The sequence below is a fragment of the Amblyraja radiata genome, chromosome 20, assembly GCF_010909765.2.
Source record: "Amblyraja radiata isolate CabotCenter1 chromosome 20, sAmbRad1.1.pri, whole genome shotgun sequence".
Classification (NCBI taxonomy): Eukaryota; Metazoa; Chordata; class Chondrichthyes; order Rajiformes; family Rajidae; genus Amblyraja; species Amblyraja radiata.
Window position 1 is genome coordinate 20,879,421 of NC_045975.1, and position 20,895 is coordinate 20,900,315.

At 42.5% G+C, this 20,895-nt stretch overlaps 1 protein-coding gene across 2 annotated transcripts in view; it reads right to left on the reverse strand.

The window, feature by feature from the left end:
* Window positions 1–18,661, reverse strand: part of znf143 (zinc finger protein 143) — a 51,436-nt gene extending 32,775 nt beyond the window's left edge. Inside the window, exons 1-6 of one of the 2 annotated variants that reach the window (XM_033038964.1) lie at window positions 18,531–18,661; window positions 4,811–4,921; window positions 3,481–3,573; window positions 2,797–2,880; window positions 412–495; window positions 133–329 (exon numbers count right to left, since the gene is read on the reverse strand). In XM_033038964.1, coding sequence (XP_032894855.1) covers window positions 133–329; window positions 412–495; window positions 2,797–2,880; window positions 3,481–3,573; window positions 4,811–4,921; window positions 18,531–18,567 — 606 coding nt within the window. In that variant the 5' untranslated portion in view covers window positions 18,568–18,661. The remainder of the gene's footprint in view (window positions 1–132; window positions 330–411; window positions 496–2,796; window positions 2,881–3,480; window positions 3,574–4,810; window positions 4,922–18,530) is intronic. The other variant, XM_033038965.1, reaches the window with a different exon arrangement.
* Window positions 18,662–20,895: the final 2,234 nt, after the last annotated feature.

Here is a 20,895-nt window from a genome sequence, read left to right on the forward strand (position 1 = left end):
GGGTAGAACTGTAATTGTATTTTTGAACATTATGTTAAATACTAAAAATTTAAATATATATTACAGCCCTTCAAAAAGTCAAGATGAGGCATCACTTAATTTTACAGAATTGAGGTTGAAACAGACAATTACTTTTGTGGCATATTGCTCAAGCACACTGATGGTCTCAGGATCTACTGTGGTTTCCCCTGTGTGCAGTCCTGCCAGGGTACTATCGGCTTGAACAGTAAGGATGGTGTCAGATTGTGGTACTTGTATCATATGGTGGATATAGGCAGTAGTTCCATCTTCCAGCTGCACAGCTTGCACTGCATTTGGATCATAGCCATCTTAATCAAGAAAATAAAGTAAATAATGAATTTACATTTTTGTGCAATAATCTAATTAAAAAATAAATCTTGAATAATTTACCTTTTGGTGAATGATGAATAAATGCTGTTGATCCATCCTCCAGCTGAACTGCCTGTCCATCCTCAAAACGCAAACAATCTCCTGCTATAGGACAAAATCAGTACAAAGAATTTCTGAATAATTCTTCAGGATTACTGAAAAATAATCTCACAACATTTGTCAATACTATTTATTTAAAGATTAACAAAAATGCCATCTTGTGCCTGTACACCAAACTGCTAACCAATATCTGTTATAAAGCATTATACCATATATGGAATTTAGGAAAGGCAGGTCTTGACATCCATTTTGATGTCTTCAATAGTTTCCATTGCCAATCTTGTTAAATATCCAAATCCAACATATTATGAATGACTGTGCAATTATTGCCCATGATTCATTTAAACTAAAACTTTGATTTGTGATTTTTATTTGATTATGACATAAGAAGAACCGTTCCATCCCCCTGCACATCTAGTTTATTTTCAAACACTTGCGAGTCTGCAAACCTAGTTTATCTTTGCATCCAAAGGCAACACTTCCACAAATGAAGGACTTCCACAATAATACAGTAGAATCAAGCTAGATAATATGTTCAAAACCTACAAGCTAATTCAGAAGCATGAAATTACCATCAAAGATGGTATACTTGATTCAGGTAGCAAAATATGGGTTCTTACTCAGAACTGATGGACTGTTTATTTTCTCATGCTAAGTTCTGCTAATAACTTTGAGAATAATAGACTAGCAAATCTCCAAAGTCATTTAATATTGGCAGCTATAATCCATACCAGAAAAGGATACATGAACATTCACCAATCTTGTTACTTATTGACTCACATTATGATTTCACAGTCATGTTTCATGTCTTTCCAGGTTTATATTAGGAAAATGGAGGCCTACACATTCAAAATACTGGCCTGAAATTTGTGGCAGGAAGAGCAAAAGTATTGCAATTCATTGCCATTACACGGACAACTGTGTCATAACAGCAATTTTCAGATTTTGACATTTTCAGTTTGATTTAAAAATCCCAAAGACTCCGATACAGACACATTGTGCCTTCAGATACAGTGCAATTTGCAACCCTTACTAACTTTCCATATCTGAAGTAAATTGGCATGATAAGATCTCCGGCCATTTATGAACTAGTGAAATTCTAAAATAATCCAATAAAGTTAATAATGACTCGATATGGCAAAAAAAACATAATTTACACTTCTCTCTACAATTGTGCTAGCTCATACTTGATCGGCATATACATCACGATTATACCTGTTAGTTGCATTTATTATTTTTAATTCTTATACCCTTCCATATCTTAAAACATAATTTCTAAGTGACCCAGGCACTGAGCCACTGTCAGTGTTTAAGATTTCCAAGTTAAGCCAAGCAGGTGAGAATCCTAAAGGTTTTTACCAATGTCGGCTTGTCTCCAATGACTCACACAGATTCTACAGATGCACCATAGAAAGCATGCTGTCAGGTTGCATCACAGCTTGGTTTGGGAACAGGTTTGCCCAAGAATGCAAGAAATTGCAGTGTTGTACATGTGGCCCAGTCCATCACACAGACCAGACTACCCACTATTGACTTCACCTACGCCATGTTGATTCGAAAAAACAGCCAACATAATCAAAAACTTGTCCCTTTCTTATCAAGCTACAGAGCGATCCTTCCATAAGCTAAGGTACTGTCTGATTCACTTTTGTGAATCATTGGGAATATTGGACTTTGCCTATGGATCTGATGCACTATAATGCCGAGATCTGATCCACTACAATTTCACACAGAGAGTGGTGAATCTCTGGAATTCTCTGCCACAGAAGGTAGTTGAGGCCAGTTCATTGGCTATATTTAAGAGGGAGTTAGATGTGGCCCTTGTGGCTAAAGGTATCAGGGGGTATGGAGAGAAGGCAGGTACAGGATACTGAGTTGGATGATCAACCATGATCATGCTGAATGGCAGTGCAGGCTCGAAGGGCCGAATGGCCTACTCCTGCACCTATTTTCTATGTTTCTACAATGTTGGGAACTATATTCTGCACTCTGGACCATACCGTTTGCTCTACCTAATGAACGAGTCTGACTTGATTGTACTTATCATTAGATCTGAATGGATAACATGCAAAACAAAGCTTTTCACTGTACCCCGGTATACATGAGAATAATAAACTTGAACCTAAAATTTAATGAATCTTGCATGTTAACCAAACTGCTCAATGCTAGGGATCCACATTGTTGTTGACTCCAAATTCTGGACCGATGAGACAGTTGGATTTTTGCTTTCAGTATCTTAACAAATATTCATGGCCGACAATTAGACATTAATGCAGCTGATGTAAAAAAAAAGTTGATAAAAAGTGACATGCTCGAGAGTTCAGAGAAAATGATCATATCACTCACCTGCTTTTGGTACTGAAACATGTTGTACATACGCTGCCGAACCATCCTCTAGTTGAATAACTTGGCCATCAACCAACTTCCCATCTGAAATAGATGATATGCATCTTACAGGTATATAACTTTTTTCATTTATTAAAACTCACTATAAGTGTCTCACATGGATCAGGAAGGTCTCAAGTATTAATGACCAATCATGTTTGAGATATCTGCTTTCAGTTAAGCCCAAATGGAGTGCTAAAATGAATGCCGTCTGTACAATAAGATGATCAAAATTCAACTGTATTTTCTGCTCCTGATGAGTTATCACCTGCTCGAAAGGTGGTGGAATGGGGAGGGGGTGGTATCAGATGTGGTTTAGTACCCACCATTATTAAATAATCTTTTGGCTCTTGAATATACAAATTTGTTCAGTTCAATGAGATACCAATGAACAGTTGGTACCTTTGGAATTGTACCCCAGTACAAAATCGGCAGATGTGGAGGGGTGTTGGAGTACGAGTTATACTTTATTTTTCTGTGAAGAGTACACATTTCGCTCCTCAGATGTTAAATAGATTGTTTAATCTCACACTAAATTATAGTTGGAGCTGCAGGCAAAACCATGCTAATGGCCAAGCTAGCAAATATACATTCATTAAACAATAGAATTGTCACAAACTAGAAAATTGTCAAGAAAATGCATACCTTTAGAATTGTGTTGGAAATATGCTGTGGTGCCATCTGCAAGAGTAACGGCTTGTAAACTCACGCCATCCATATTTTCCAATCGATCGCCATCTGAATAAAAAGATTAATTTCTGTTCAAGATAGGTAAAGCACAAAACAAACAATGCATGGAAATCGCTCTCCTCCACATTCCTTCCTCAGGCTTCACAATTCACAACTCTTCAAGCTGTCCGTCTCACACCTGCTCTAATCTCAGGCCTTTGTTCTAACTATTTAAGAAGGGTTTCGGCCCGAAACGTTGCCTATTTCCTTCGCTCCATAGATGCTGCTGCACCCACTGAGTTTCTCCAGCATTTTTGTGTACCTTTGTTCTAACTATCTGCCTATCGAAAATAAACATTGCCTGTGCCCACCAATTGCCTGCCGTGCTCTGTACTGCCTCTCCTCTTTTCCAGATTTCCTCATGTCCCACCTCTCCCTCTGAAGAAGAGTCCTGACCAGAAATATCACCTGTACATGTTCTCCAGAAGTGCTGCTTGACCCACTGGGTTACTCCAGCATTTTTTATCCTTTTGTGTAAACCAACATCTGCAGTTCCTTGTTTCTACATAGAAATCCAACATCCTTGTTGCTACATCTATACACACAAAACAGGGCTACTGAGAAAAGGCTATCGAAGGAAATGAGAGGCTGTATAATTTGATTCTTTCCCTATTAGCTCTACATACTATTCCTTAAATGAGCAGATCAAAAGCTTAAGCAAGTGCCACTTTTGCTACAGAGTATGGGAATAACCTTGAACTAGTATGTCAAATTCATTCCCTTCACAGGGGAAATCTCATCATTTTCTCTGAAGCACGAGAATGGAATTAAGATGTTTGCCCAGTGGCAAGCTGTAGCCTACCAATATAGTGCATTCAGAAAGTATTCAGACCCATTCACTTTTTCCACATTTTGTTACTAAAATGGATTAAATTCATTTTTGAATCATTAATCTACACACAATACCCCATAACAAAAAAGCAAAAACACAGGGGAATGGGGTTAGGGGGGTGAGATAGATAGACAATAGACACAGGAGTAGGCCATTCGGCCCTTCGAGCCAGCACCACCATTCAATGTGATCATGGCTAATCATCCACAATCAGTACCCCGTTCATGCCTTCTCACCGTATCCGCTGACTACACTATCTGTAAGAGCTCTATCTAGATCAGCCATGATTGAATGGCGGAGTAGACTCAATAGGCCAAATGGCCTAATTCTGCTCCTATCACTTATGAACTTATTACCTTATGATCTGAAAACGTTCAAAACCTAAATCAGAAAAAGTAATTTATGGTAATTTACCTGTTACTGCTACAGTTTCTGTGAGGCACAATGTGACGTGCTGACCATCGCCCACTCCCTGGAATTCTGCCATACTTTGAGCTTCTCTGTTTATTTGTGCCAATAACATATCTAATAAAATAACACATTAATTAGAATTTCAAGGACATTATCTATTAACAGGAAGACATCAGAATCCCATGGTTAATAATCAAATATTAATTGTATATTTCCATTCAAATTAAACTGAGATAGACATAGAATACCTTCCCAGCAAACTGGTTCCTAATAGAGAGTGGATACTACAACTCTGAACACGTCATCCATGCCATCTCTGCCTAACAGCAAATGTTCAGTTGTTCAACATTTATTGTCCTATAAGTATACAGTTTAATTCAACAACACACATCAATACAGGAAATCACCAACTAATTCATAATACATGCCTTCCAGTTCTGAATCATATTACTCCTCCTCATAGTGAGAATGCAACAAGAAAATTATTAAGAAGGTATTTCAAACTGATGCCTAACTCTGTTCAATTATTAGTTGGATAAACTGCAAAACAACACTGTGTGTGTAGGTGAGGATGTCATGGCAGGACATAACATAGAACGTCTTGTGACAAAAATACTGCAAATGGCATCTCGCAATAACTAGTCCCTTGTCATGGACCTATATCTCAGCATTTTTTTCATATGGCATATATTGACAGAGGCCACTCACAAATTGGACAAACAGCACCTCATATTTTGCCTGGGTAGCTTACAACCCAGTATTTGAATGTTGAATTCTCCAATTTTAGGTAACATCTACTAGCGTTGTTACAAAACCTGCCAACAGCGGCACTCCAGATCTGCCACTGGCTGTGTGTGTGATTCCGGAGGCTTTGGGGGGGGGGGGGGATGAAGAAAAATCGCTTCGCGCTTCCGTTCCTGGGTTTTTTTTAATTTGCTAGACCATTGCATCGCTGGATTGAAGTTAAACGCGACTTCTAACGCCTTCACGGATCAAAATATCAGGACAAAACAAAAGGTATGCTGTTTATTTAGCATATTATCTTGCTTTTTGGTGTGGCTTCATTTTAATCTTATGATGCGAAAAATGTTATTTAGGCATTATACGAATCGGCCATGTCTTGCCTGTCGATATGGGCTTAAATTTATGGCAACGGCAACATTCCAATCGATCACATTCCAAAAACATCCACTATCAAGAATCAATTTCATTATTTTTTTGCACAATCATGCCATAAGAACATCTAAATCATCTATATTTTGTGTTATTGTCTATCCATGATCAATATTTTCATACTAAATATCCACAGTACAGTTTTAGTCAGATGTATTGTGCAAAAAATAATGATTTTGATTATCTTGAGAGTGGATGTTTATGGATTAATTTATGGAAATTAAACATTAAATTCCTTCCAATTGGCATATAAATTCATGACAAAGTGAGATTTAAAAATCATGTTATATTGTGAATTCTTGTGTGAATGGGATCAGTTTGTTATTTGTTATTTGGATACTTAGGCGATTTTAAAATGTTAGCCTTTTCTTAAGAAATGGATAGATGTAATTGAATTTAGTAATTGAATTCTAGTAATTGAATTTAGATGAATTTAATTGATTAGATGAATTTAATTGATTTGATGAAACTGAGGAATATGAATTTTTTGTTGGGTATTTACTATTTGTTTTAGCGTTTAACTTTATCATTTCTACCTTTTTTTCTAAATCTGCAAATAATAACTTGTTTCTGTTAATGCTGTTCAGTGTTTTTTTCTTTACATTTTAAACAGATGCCTCCGAAGAAGAAATGCAAAATTGTCAATCCAAATGCCCAGCAAAAGAGACTGATTTAGACAGCATTCGCAGAGATTATCCGAATTTGGACTGCTCAAAATGTGATGATCTACAGGACATTCTTAATGGGAAAGTAGTGGGCAGAAAGGCATGTCATGCGTGGTTTGAAGAGCAAAGATTTGTAGTTTACAATGCAAAAATTGAAAAGTTGAGGAAAAACAAGGCGTACAGAGTTGTTTATTGGTTACAATCTGAGGAGTATGATGATGCTAATGATTATGATATACCAATGTACCAGCTAGCAACTGATCTTCCCCATAAAGACTTGATCTTTTGCTAGAAATTGTAATTTCTTTACCTGTCTGTTATGGACTTACAGCATATAATATAATAATATTAAAGTTCTGATCTTGAGAATATCACAATTTTGAATTTTCAAGGCAGTCTCGGTGTTTATTTCTATTTCCGTCACAACGGTCAATTTTGTAATTAGCTACAATTAGGTAACTAACTAATTATATGCTTTAATTTCAGGTCATCCAAGTAAGATATTTCATATTTGTTTTAGAATGCTTCAATCTATAATAACTGAAAATTGTATTCAGCTCTTAATTTGTAAGAAAGTTATGGGCTTTTATGTCAATTGACTGTCCTCGATCACAGCTTTTGTGTTAAATCAATGGAAAAGCAATTGGGAAAAAGGTGCTAAATTCCGAGTATGAAAATGACCATAACATTTTTAATACTGAAGATATGAAAGTGAATTAGGTATCAAATTAAAGTTCTTTTTATGCTTTATCTGATGGGATAAATTACAGGCTTGATTTTTAAAATCTCAAAATGTTGTAACATTCCTACTTCTACAAATACCTCCCTCCCCATACTCTCCCTCTTTCCCCGTTAACCAGTGCGTTAACCAGTTGCACAGTTCGCAATGATGTATCCCCCTTGAGCTCACACTATCTCCAGCCAACAATTGGCCTATCGTGAAATATCCTTGCCTGAGGTCATCGTGAAATATCCTTGCCTGAGGTCATCGTGAAATATCCTTGCCTGGGTTGCCGGCCCCGATTTGTCATGGTTTTTCCTTCGTTTCCAGTTCCTCTCTCCCCCCCCCCCCCCTCCCCCATCCACAACAATCAGTCTGAAGAAGGGTCACAACCCAAAACGTCACCTATTCATTTTCTCCAGAGATGCTGCCTGGCCCACCAAGTTACTCCAGCATTTCGTGTCTATAAGAGATATTGCAGGACTAGTTAAGAAAAATGAACAATGTGTCATGTATAGGTTGCTGGGTTCAAGTGAATTCATTGAGTACACTTAAGAGGAAAATCAGGAAGGCAAAATGGAGACATGTTAGCTTTGGCAGATGCTTAAAAAGAATTGAAAGAGATTTTCCAAATATATTAATGGTAAAGCAGTAATTATGGAGAGAATAGGAGCCTTTAAGATCAAAGTTATCTACTTGTGGGGTCGCAGGAAATAGACGTGGTGTTAAATTAATATTTCTCGTCTGTATTTATCACGGATACTAGGGAGCTTGGAGATGCTTGAAGAGGGTCGACATTACCAGGGCTCGAAATTAGCGGTTGCCCTGGTGCCACTGACCACCCAAAGTGACAACGGGCAACCTAAACGCCGAGTCATTTTACCCGGCTTGGCACTGCAGATACTGTTTTTTACCGAAGATAGACACAAAAAACTGGAGTAACTCAGCAGGTCAGGCAGCATCTCTGGAGAAAAGGAACGTGACGTTTTGTGTCGGTGAAGGCTGTAATGCGTGGGAAAGATGCTAAGTGTGGGGTGACGGAAGGTCGGAGCGAATGACGGGCCCCGCACAGCAGCAGCAGCAGCAGTGGCGGCTCCATCTCCTCCTCCTCCCGCCCTGAAAGCGACCGCTGCCTGCCACTCCGCCAATGCCCCTTTCAAAACAAACCCTCTCGCACGCCGAGGCCAGGAGGAGGGAGGGAGGAAGGGAGAGGCCTCCTTCCGCCGTCTGAAACGTCTGCACCACTCGGCCCCGCACCTTCCTGTTGGCTGGCGGAGGAGGGGAGGCGGTGGCGAGGAGATCCCAACTGCCTCCCCCTTTGGCGGGGGCACTTGGCGATGGACAGGGACGGCCATGGCAGCGATGATGCCGGTGTTGTCCGAGGAGCGCTGACCTTCTTTCCCACCTCCTCTGCCCCTTCCTCTCTCTCTCTCGTGTTCCCCCCCTCCACCCACCTTATCCTGAGACCCTTCCTCTCCATCCCGCACTGATCCCCATTCCTGCCTCTATTCAGTCCTCACTGTCATCCCGTTTGCTCCCTTCCTCATCTACCCCCCCCCCCAATTCATCCTGTACTGACCCCCCCTTCCCATCCATCCTGCACTGCTCCCCCCATCCATCCTGCACAGATCTCCCCAATTCAACCCCACTGTCATCCCCCGCGCTCTCCCCTCACAATTTTACCTACTCCAACCAACACGCACTAATTCCTTCGCCTCAATCCATCCATTCCGCACCGATTGCCTTCTCAACCCCCCCCCCCCCCCCCCCCACTGCCATCTATCCATCCTGCACTGATTCACCCCCTCCCCCCTCATGATAATTTTCGGTCCTTCACAGAAAACATGCTTGCATCAATCTGTAGTGTGCATAGTTAAGCATATGTGTTATCATGGTCCAGGATTTATTGACACAAGTTGATCATACGCTGAATAATCCAACCACATTTTTGTTTGGAAGTGAAAGAAAAAATAATAGAAATTGCATTAATTGCAATGTGTAAAAAGAGTTGAGATACTGTATTATAATTTTGCTACATGTCATTGTGGTATATATTATGTCTTGATTGGTGGATATGTTTAGTTTGTGACTTTATTTGAAGCAGAAATAATATGTGAATGCTTCATTGAGCATAATTCCAACTGGTAACTACGCACTTCGTCCGAGCACATTATCGCACACGTCATGCAAACCATCTTAAATGACCATCTAAACTGTCATTTGGCAACCTAAAAAGCTGCCAAGGTTGCCCGACTGGCAACAGGGGAAAAAAATTAAGCGAGAGCCCTGATTACAGAGGGGGAGGTGCTGAAAGTCTTAAAACATCTAAAGGTAGATACATTCCCATGACCTAACCACAAAGGGTGGCACAGTGGCATAGCTGGTAGAGCTGCTGCCTCACAGCACCAGAGACCCAGGTTTGATCCTGACCTCGGGTGCTGTCTGTGCAGTTTGCACATTCTCCCTGTAGCCAAAAGGGTTTCCTCCGGTTCCCTCCCACATCCCACAAAGACGTGCAAGTTTGTAAGTTAATTGGCCTCTTTAAATTACTCCTAGTGTGTAGGGAATGGATGCAAAAGTGGGAAAACATAGAACTATTGTGAATGAGTGATCTATGAAGTTGGGAGGAGGTGGTTTGGGTGAGAAGGGATGAGTTAACCTGGGAGTTGCAGAGGGAACGGTCTCTGCAGAAAGGGGTAGAGATGGGAAGGTGTGGCTAATGGTGGAATCCCGTTGGAGGTGGCGAAAATGTCGGAGGATTATTTGCAGTATGCGACGGCTGATGTGCACCACATTCCGCAGAAAATGTTAAACATGTCTTTGAGGGAAATGACCACAGAGGATTTGTAGACTTTCTGCTTACGCCCATTACTATTACTAGTGTTCCCCTAGGTACTTTATGACTGCAAATTAGGTGTGATCACCTCGCTAAAATTCCTACTTACTATGCTCTCAGCATCACAAATTATCCTGAATGCGATAAGATCCAGTTCCTTCATGCAATCAGTCGAAAGCGACAGCTGTATGCACTTCCCAAATCTGTAGTCACCAGCAACACAAAGTTTTGTTGATCTCCTACCTTCTTCAGGAGGAGCATACCACTGCCCTAACTGCCATCCCAATGGCACCAATTGACCAAAGAGGAAAGTTAACAATGCCTTACCTTATCTAACTGTCAACCTCTGCTTAACCTCCTCGAGCTCAACCTCAGCTTTTATCCTCAAACACAACACTCACCTCAGGCATCTATCAGTCTGAAGAAGGATTCCAACCCGAAATATCATTTATTCATGTTCTTTAGGGGTGAGGGGGGGTGGAAGAGGCGAGTGGAGTGGAATCACCATCCAGCAGGAAGTCGCAGCCTTCCTGTGGTGTCATACAGTATCTAGCTCTGAGGTACAGCAGTAAAGGGTGAAATCCGACAGGGTTTTAGATGCGATAGCTAGGGGAGTTGACAGGATTCAGTAGTCGCAAATGGACTCCAGGATGGTGTGTTGTTTTCCTGGTGCCAAGGTCGAGGTCAAACCAATGTTCATGCTGAATATTACTCTTTACTATAAGTTGTAATAACTGAGAGACCTGTATTAATCCTATAGCACCCAACTTGTAACAGCTTGCCCACTGTGCAGGACAGCACAGTGGCGCAGTGGTAGAGCTGCTGCCTCACAGCACCAGAGACCCGGGTTCGATCGGGTCCTCGGGTGCTGTCTGTAGAGACAGGCATGTCCTCTCCGTGTCTGTGTTGGTTTTCTCCGGGTGCTCCGGTTTCTTCCCACATTCCAAAAGACGTGCCGGTTTGTAGGTTAATTGGCTTCCTGGTGTGTAGGGTAGAACTAGTGTGAACAGGTGATCACTGGTCAGTGCCGACTCAATGGGCCAAAGAGCCTGTTTCCACGTTGTGCCTCTAAACTAAACCTAGAAAAGGCACATTTATTCATTTATATCCAACTCACTATACTTTAATTAATCCTTTGCCTACGTTGGTATGTTACCGTAACCTGTTTATCTTTTGGTTTATTTAACAAACTTTCACTTATGCCATTTCAAGCACTTTTTATAAATCCAGATGTAGTACATTAACTGGATGACTAAACCCACCCGAAGTTACAAAATTTGTTATTTCAAATAAAATGTCTTTCATAAACTATCGTGACATTGAACAAGCACAGTATGATTTTCTATTAGCCTAGTACCCGCTTCTTAATAATATTTTCCAACATTTTGCTGACAACCCATATCAGGTCAACTTTCCCTTCTTTTTTGGCATGATTATGGTCAGAACCCGTTTTCTGGCATGGAAATATCAAATACTATAGGGCATAACATTAAGGTGTGAGGGGCAACGTTTAAAAGAGATGAAAGGGCAAGTTTTCTTTGTTATACAGGTGGTGGCGGGTGCATGGAACATGAGGCAGATAAGATAGTGGCATTTAAGAGACTTTCACACAGCACAATGATGTGCAGGGAATGGTGGGATATGGATTATGTGCAGGCAGAGAAGAGTTCAGTGAAGAGATTAGCGTGCAAAATTAGAGCACATGGTATTGGGGGTAGGGTATTCATATGAATAGAGAACCGGTTGGCAGACAGGAAACAAAGAGTAGGAATTGACAAGACCTTTTCAGAATGGCAGGCAGTGACTAGTGGGGTGACTCAAGGCTCGGTGCTGGGACCCCAGATATATACAATATACAGTGCCCTCCATAACGTTTGGGACAAAGACCCGTAATTTATTTATTTGCCTTTGTACCCTGCAATTTGAGATTTGTAATAGAAAAAATCACATGTAGTTAAAGTGCACATTGTCAGATTTTATTGAAGGCCATTTTTATACATTTTGGTTTCACCATGTAGAAATTACAGCTGTGTTTATACATAGTCCCCCCATTTCAGGGCACCAAAATGTTTGGGACACATGGCTTCGCAGGTGTTTGTAATTGCTCAGGTGTGTTTAAATGCCTCCTTAATGCTGGTATAAGAGAGCTCTCAGCGCCTGGTCTTTCCTCCAGTCTTTCCATCACCTTTGGAAACTTTTATTGATGTTTATCAACACGAGGACCAAAGTTGTGTCAATGAAAGTCAAAGAAACCATTATGAGACTGAGAAACAAGATTAAAACTGTTAGCGACATCAGCCAAACCATAGGCTCACCAGAATCAACTGGTTGGAACATCATTACGAAGAAAGAGAGCACTGGTGAGCTTACAAATCGCAAAGGGACTGGCAAGTCAAGGAAGTCCTCCACAGCTGATGACAGAAGAATTCTCTCTATAATAAAGAAACATACCAAAACACCTGTCCAACAGATCAGAAACACTCTTCAGGAGTCAGGTGTGGATTTGTTAATGACCACTGTCTCCAGAAGACTACATGAACAGAAATACAGAGGGTTCACTACAAGATGCAAACCATTGGTTAGCTGCAAAAATAGGATGACCAGGTTACAGTTTGCCAAGAAGTACTTAAAAGAGCAACCACAGTTCTGGAAAAAGGTCTTGTGGACAGATGAGATGAAGATTAACTTATATCAGTGATGGCAAGAGCAAAGGATGCAGGAGAGAAGGAACTGCCCAAGATCCAAAGCATACCACCTCATCTGTGAAACACGGTGGTGGGGGTGTTGTGGCCTGGGCATGAATGGCTGCTGAAGGTACTGACTCACTGGCCCGGTTCTCTGGACACTTTCAAGAGAGAGCTAGATAGGGCTCTTAAAGATAGGGGAGTCACTGCATATTAACGATTTAGACGAGGGTATTAACTGTGACACCTCCAAGTTTGCGGATGACACAAAGCTGGGTGGCAGTGTGAGCTGCGATGAGGCCGCAGGGCAACTTTGATAGGTTGGGTGAGCGGGCAGATGCATGACAGATGCAGTATAATGTGGATAAATGTGAGGTTCACCACTTTGGTGGCAAGAACAGGAAGGCAGATTATTAGCTGAATGGTGTCAGATTAGGAAAATGGGAGGTGCAACGAGACCTGGGTGTCCTTGTACATCTGTCACTGAAAGTAAGCATGCAGTTACAGCAGGCAGTGAAGAAAGCCTTCATTGCGAGAGTATTTGAGTTTAGGAGCAAGGAGGTCTTACTGTAGTTGTACAGGGCCCAGGTGAGACCGCACCTGGAGTATTGTGTGTAATTTTGGTCACCTAATCTGCGGTAGGACACTATAGGGGGGGTTGCACATAAGGTCACCGGGTCAAAGGGCTTGACGTACTTTCCTACGTTAAAAAACGCCAAAATGGTGAATTTTTGTGCTGTAAAAAATTGTGGATGTCTTTTCTATGTTTCTAATGTGGGCCGAGGGGCCTGTTCCTGTGCCATACTGTTCTTTGTCCAAATCCACCAGTGTCAAGCACTATCTACTCCACGTAGCGGTCTACTTATCCATCATAGGACATGCAGGAGTGAAAGAAAGTCAGCCTCAACCCAAGTAAATACCTAAAATATATTAATGGAGATACATATTGTCTCCCTTCGGACCATATCATCTGAAGGGATAACAGCACTAATGGGAATGCACTCACTTTTACATTCTTTGCTATTTTGATTACCTGGATACTGCTGCTCTATCCATGCTTAACACAATTATGGGATGGCAATCATCAAAATAATTGTGTCAGTTCAACGTATCCGTGTTTCAGTTCATTTCGAATTTTCAGTATATTTCCCTTTAATATATGCTTTGAGGGTGGCATTCACATGGAAGCTGACTTTGTGATATCATTCAAAACTAGTAGCATTCTTGAAGACTAGGAAGAGGTCACCATCACCCTAACTCAGTGGTCAGCAACCTACGGCCCCCAGGCCGAATGCGGCCCGTAACCCGAAATCACCCGGCCCGCAGGCGTCTCCGGTACCTCCCGGGCCCGAGGCCGCGGTGACGTAAGGCGGCCGCAATGGCGGAACCGCCAAGCGCAGCCAAACTCTGGCTGTACCGTATCCTGCGCAAAGCCGCAGGAACGGCCGCGCACCTTCTGTGTCTGGGCTTCACTGTCAGGATCGGGGTTGTAAATAGGCCGGGGACGAGTGAGTATGAGTATTTGAGCCACCGCCTTCAGGACAGAGCCATGTTCGCGAGCGACCTGTAACTAGGGGCCAGTGCTCCGGGTGGCGCATCTATGTGAACACGTGATTACATGCCTGCATCCGGGGCGGGATCCATGTATACACATGATAAATGTGGCCGCCATCCACTCATACATGCGTCCTGGCCCCTATGCAGAACAAGGTTGCCGACCCCTGCCCTAACTTGAAACTCTACATAATCATTCGCCCTCATCTACACCTATATCTTTGACTAAGACTTAAAAACAGGCAGCATTAGGGCTAATAATGAAATAGGTCCAGAGTAGTTAAAACATTAGCTCAATTTATCTTTCCCGAGATACTGCCTGGCCCACTGAAGCATATTTAATCTTGATTTCAGGTTTCCAGTATATGGTGTTTTTTTTAAACTTTCACTGAAATCATATCTGCTTTCAAATAATGTTATTGAGAATTCTGCTTAAAAGACATTTACATGAAATGTTTTGGAAGGAAATGCAGATGCTGGTTTGAACCGAAGAGACACAAAACGCTGGTGCAACTCAGCAGGACAAGCAACATCTCTAGAGAGACGGAATGGATGACATTTCGGGTCGAGGCTGGTTAGGGATAAGGGAAACGAGAGATAGTTTGACACAAAATGTTAATCATTTCCCATTTATACTACTAAGATTTGTATTTACTCTTAGCACTTGTGTTTGGTGAAGTAAAATTATTTTTTCCCTCATGTGACCTTTCAGTTAGTAGGCAATAAAATAGACAACATATACAATTGCTTATCACCAGCTTCCCAAACAATGAAAGAATGAATGATCCCCTTTAGTTCTTCTAACTATGACTTCACTTTAGGCAGAGAATAATATTAATTGTCGCATAGCTTAGATTTGTCAAAACAGGGTCCAAGTTTTTCCTACCCTCACTGCTCCAAATATATGTGCCTCAAAGTGGCACGGACAATCTTATTTACCAAGGTGATCCTGAACTCAAGACAAGGCCCTTCTTCTTCTTCTTGCATATGGCGTGCACAGCCTAAAGTTGTAGGACAACTTGTTCTATTTGATCTTACTTGATTGTGCACGGCAGGTTGATTGCATTCGTCGAAACAGGGCGGAGCACATGAAGGTTGCAATCTTCCACCCCCAAGACAAGGCCCTAAGTGGCATCAAGACTTTGGGTTACATAATTTAGTGGCGTGTTTGAGAGCCCAATAACACATGCAAAGTTGTCTATGTTCTCAAATGTACAGATGTTGGTGTTGATAATATTTACTTTGATATTGGCATACAACTCCCCTCATACAAAGTTAACAACTTTGCTTAACCACATTGACGTCAAGTTAAATTAACCATAACATCACATGATTGATGATCGGCATGGACTCAGTGGCCTGAAGGGCTTTTTTCAACACCATATCTCTAATCTAAAGTAAATTAAACATCCTTAATGAGAAAATGAGTGCTCGCGTCATCTATTTTAACAGAAAAAAAAATTCAGAAAAATTCACGTTTAATTATGTGACATATATCCAAGCTAAAAATTGGAGAACTTCCCCCAAAAATAATGAAAGTCAAGCTATGAGTGGCTGTCTGTATAGACCAGGAAGATTCATGTTCAGTGGTTATTTTTCCCCCCCAAATGTGACATGTGGGATGCTTCACTCATCACTTTGGATGGGTATAACTGGATTGAACAATTTAATTAATCATTCACCAAATGGATATGCACATGATTATAAAAATTGAAAAGTGACTGAGCTGGTGCCAGGTATTCTTAGTTATCTATTGCGGAGTAGACTCAACGTGCAAAATGGCCTAATTCTACTCCTATAACTTGTGAACATGAACTTGTGTTATAGAAAATTCAAGATAATTGAAAACATGAGGCGATTGATTTGAACGGCATATTACAGATAGCTTATAAGTCTGTGAAAACAAACTGCTGGAGGAACTGAGCAGGTCAAGCAGCATGAATGGAGGGAATGGACAGATGACATTTCATATTGAGATCTTTCTTCAGAGTGACAGATGACATTTGGTGTTGAGACCCTTCTTGTTCATATAGGATGGAAACAGGCATTCTGGCCTGATCCACTCGGATCATTGGTTCACACTAATTCCAGCTTATTCCACTTTTCCATCCACTCCCTACACAGGTGCAATATGCAGCAGCCCTATTAACCTACAACCCCACATCTTTGGATCGTGGGGAAAAAAATGAAGCATTCAGAGAAAAACCATGTAGTCACAGGAAGAACGTTCAAATTTCATAGACCGCATCCGAGATCAGGATTAAACCCGGGTCACTGATGCTGTGAGGCAACAGCTCTAATCTCACACCCACTATCCAGTCTATCCACTATTTTATTTCACAGTATATTTTAGCATTGAAAATTCATCACAATTTCAATTCTTCCACATGGGGACACTGACAATTAACCATACAGCCAATCATAGCTATCTATCACAATGTGCTGCAAAAATTTGAAATTCAAAAATCTGCAGATTCTGTAACACTGATATTAAAACAGAAAATGTTGGAAACTGTTAACAAATCACACAGCATCCGTGGAAAGGGAAAGAGAATATTTCAGATCAGAGACCTCTGCATTAGAATTGAAGAGTTTTTAACCAGGATCTTTTACTTAAGTTTCTCTTTCCATAGATGGTACCTAACCTGTCGTGTACTTCCAGCATTTTGTTTCTATACTGCAAAAGTTAACGCAGATACCAGGTTAACCTAGATAACATATCAAGTTATGGCATTATTAATTTGCCACTATTTGCTTCATGAGTGAGCAATGACAGCGATCCAAAGGAAACCCATTCCTTGTAAAGACAAAATATACCGCATTAAATGAAAATTTAAACCCAAAATCAAATTTAAAAAATACCTTGCAGATTTTATAAAATCTAAAATTGAAGATATTAATCTAAAATCACAACAGCTACCAAGCCTTTCCATCTTTTTACATTATAGAAAAAATATATAAATTTAAGGAACACAAAAAAGTCATGCACGTGGGCCCCATTTTCAATAGTCATTAATAAAAAAAATTACACTTTATTTATTAACGTCCAATGTTCAATTCTTTTCAATCCAACTATGCTTGCTTCATAGTACAGGTAATAGGTAACCGTATCTTTGACAAGCGTATCTTGAAAAATTACCAGCTTATCTTCCTATAATTACTCCGTACCTCAAAAGAGGCAATCACGGTAACGTTTTTATGCACCGCTGTTCAGGAATTTGATTTACTTATAACAGTAGGCCAGGAGACGGCTGCTACATAAAAATTGGGAAGTCTATCGTGACAAAATATCCATTGCGAAGATAACATTAAGCAATTATTAACTAACAAGTAGCTCAGTAGAATGTCATTTGAATATGTAGACAAGTGATACCAATACAACCACGGTAATGGAAGTACCACCAATCTCTCGCCGACGCTTTTGAAATTGGCACGACTAATACTATATACTGGAATATATTAATGAAGTATTTGGTGATCTGGACTAACTTCAATACACTTTATGGAAATGCCAGAGGCACGGAACAAAAATTAGAAACACCAAGTACAAATCACTTAAAGCGGAAACCAAAGCTGGAATTAAAAAATATATTTGAATATTCATCAGTAGTTCATTCCAGATGTTGACAGATCTTGGACACTAGCAGTACTTGCTGCTTTTATTCAGTAGCATTCTAACGCTACAAGGCGCGGGCCGAGTAATTTACACGTTAACGATCACAAAACCAGAAACATTTCACAGTTGAGCTGTTTACTGGCGGCAACGGCCAAGCCGGGCAGTAAAATCCTCCGGACAAAGAGCAGCGGCAGCCGGGGTGGTGCTGGAGCGGGCGGGCGGCCTGGGGCCGGGCGGTGGGAAGCCGCCCCTGCGGTTACTGGTTACGTAGGGCAAGTTTGAAAATGTACCGAGGACCAAAGCAGAGGCGAGAGACTTCATGGTCCGGCTGAACCAAACTGGCTTCTACACCGACTCCCAGCACCAAGCCGCCGAGGCTCCGCTCCCGGACACCTCTCCCCAACACACAACTAAAACCTTGGCCGAGGCTGGGTAAAAGAAATAGGGCACACTGGGTAAAAAAAAATTACTAACCTCTTTTTTTCCAACAATTCCTCCCTTCGACCACCATGCATCAGGAGCGGAAACACAGTGGCGCTCCTCGTCCGCCCCGCACTCTGAATCGCGCATTGCTCCACCTCGCCCACCCTGCACCCTGAATCGCGCATTGCTCCACCTCGCCCGCCCCGCACCCTGAATCGCGCATTGCTCCACCGCACCTGCCTCCTGCTCAGTCACTCCCATTGGCTGCCGCGCTCCCATTGACTGCAACCCTCCCAATAGGGAGAAACTGCAGCTGCTGGTTTGCACCGAAGATAGACAAAGTACTGGAGTAACTCAGCGGGACAGGCAGCATCTCTGGGTAGCGGGATTTTTTTAAATTTTAAAATAATTATTGGAATGGGTGTGTCAGTATGTGTTACATTCTGTTGTGCTGCTGCAAGTAAGAATTTCATTGTTCTATCTGGGACATATGACAATAAAACACTCTTGACATTTCGCGTTGAGACCCTTCTTCAGACTGAGAGTCAGGGAAGAGGGAAACACAGAGTTAAGGAAGTGTAAGGTGTGAAAACGAGACATTAACGGATGCTGTTCAAGGAAAATGTGGAATAGATAATTGTTAGAAGGTGACAACGAAACATATAAAGATAAAATGAAATCAGGGGGACTGTCAGACAGGTCGGAGAATTAGGATAAGGAGGGATGGAGAGAGGGAACGCAAGGGTTACTTGAAGTTAGAGGTCAATATTCATACCACTGGGTTGTAAACTGCCCAGGCGAAATATGAGGTGCTATTCTACCAATTTGCGTTGAGCCTCATTGACAGTGGTGGAGGCCCAGGACAGAAAGGTATGGGAATGGGAGTTTAAGTGTTTAGCAACTGGGAGATCAGGTAAATTCAGGTGGAGGGGGGCGGGGACACTGGCGAGGGGAGGACACTGGCAGTGGGCGGGGACACTTGCTTGGGGGGGCGGGGACACTTGCAGAGAGGGTGCACCGGTATGGGGGACACTGGTGGAGGGGGGGACATTGGTGGAGAGGGGGGGGACACTGGTGGAGAGGGAGGGGGGGGGGACACTGGTGGAGAGGGGGGGGACACTGGCAGAGGGGACACTGGCGGGGTGGAGGGGGCCTGCGTGGGGGTGGAGGGAGGGAGAGGACTGGCCGGGGAAAGGGAGGAGACTGACTGGGGGGGGGGGTACATTGGCCGGGGGGACATTGGCCGGGGGATGGGGACTGGCCGGGAGGGGTCTGGCTGAGGGGGAGGGGAGACACAGCCGGCGGATCCGCGTGACTAGCGCGGAGTCACGTGCGTGGGGGCGGGGCCGGCTCGCTCACGTGATGAACCAGGTCGTGATGCAATGCAACCCCTGGGCGCCCGGAAACGAAGCCGCCGCTGTCGCAGTTACTCAGCTTCCCGGGTGCTCCCGGGCGCCATTTTACAAAAAGGTCGTAGGTGCCAAATAAATTTAATTCATATTCGATGCGCAAAAGCCTCCGGAATATGTGTTTGCTGTGTTGGGGAAATTTAAATGAGCGAGGGCAGCGTTAAAGGCCCAATTCTTTGGCGTTTTGGCCACCACGCAGCGGTCAGGTGTCGTCAGCGAGCCTGTCGGCGGAATGGAGCTGGCGAGAGGGTGGATGCAGCGCCTCCGTGCGGCTGCCCGCGGTGCTTCATCACCACTGGTGCCGGTTCCTTTGAGCTGCAGAGAATAACTTAATAAAATGAGGAAGTTGTAAAAGCGAGCTTCTTTCAATGGAGCAGTTTGCACATTCACTTCCGAATAAACTTAAACGTTACCAAGTGGGTGGTACTGTAGAGAGTGAAGATGGTTATTAAAAATTACAACAGGATCTTGATCCCAGGTCTCAGGTCTTGCACACTGCTCTCTCCCATATGGACAGCCATAAGGGGGGCTACGTGAGGATGCTGTTCATAGACTACAGTTCAGCCTTCAACACGATAGTCCCCACCAGACTGGCCGGGAAGCTAATGAAATTGGGGCTCAACACCCCTGTGTGCTTGGGTGCTGGACATTCTCACCGCCAGGCCCCAGGTAGTCAAGATGGGAGGGAATACATCGAAGTCCCTCACCCTGAGCACAGGATCGCCCCAGGGTTGCGTCCTCAGCCCCCTATTGTACTCCCTGTACACACATGACTGTGGCTAGGTTCAGCTCCAACTCAAGAATTAAGTTTGCTGATGACACTGTGGTGGTGGGCCTGATCTCAGACAACGACGAGAAGGCCTACCGGGAGGAGGTGGCTGATCTAGCACTCTGGTGCCAGAATAACAGCCTCCTCTTGAACATCAAAAAAACAAAGGAGCTGATCATGGACTTTAGGAGGGCACATCATCCGAGGACGTACACTCTATTGAGGATAAATGGGGATC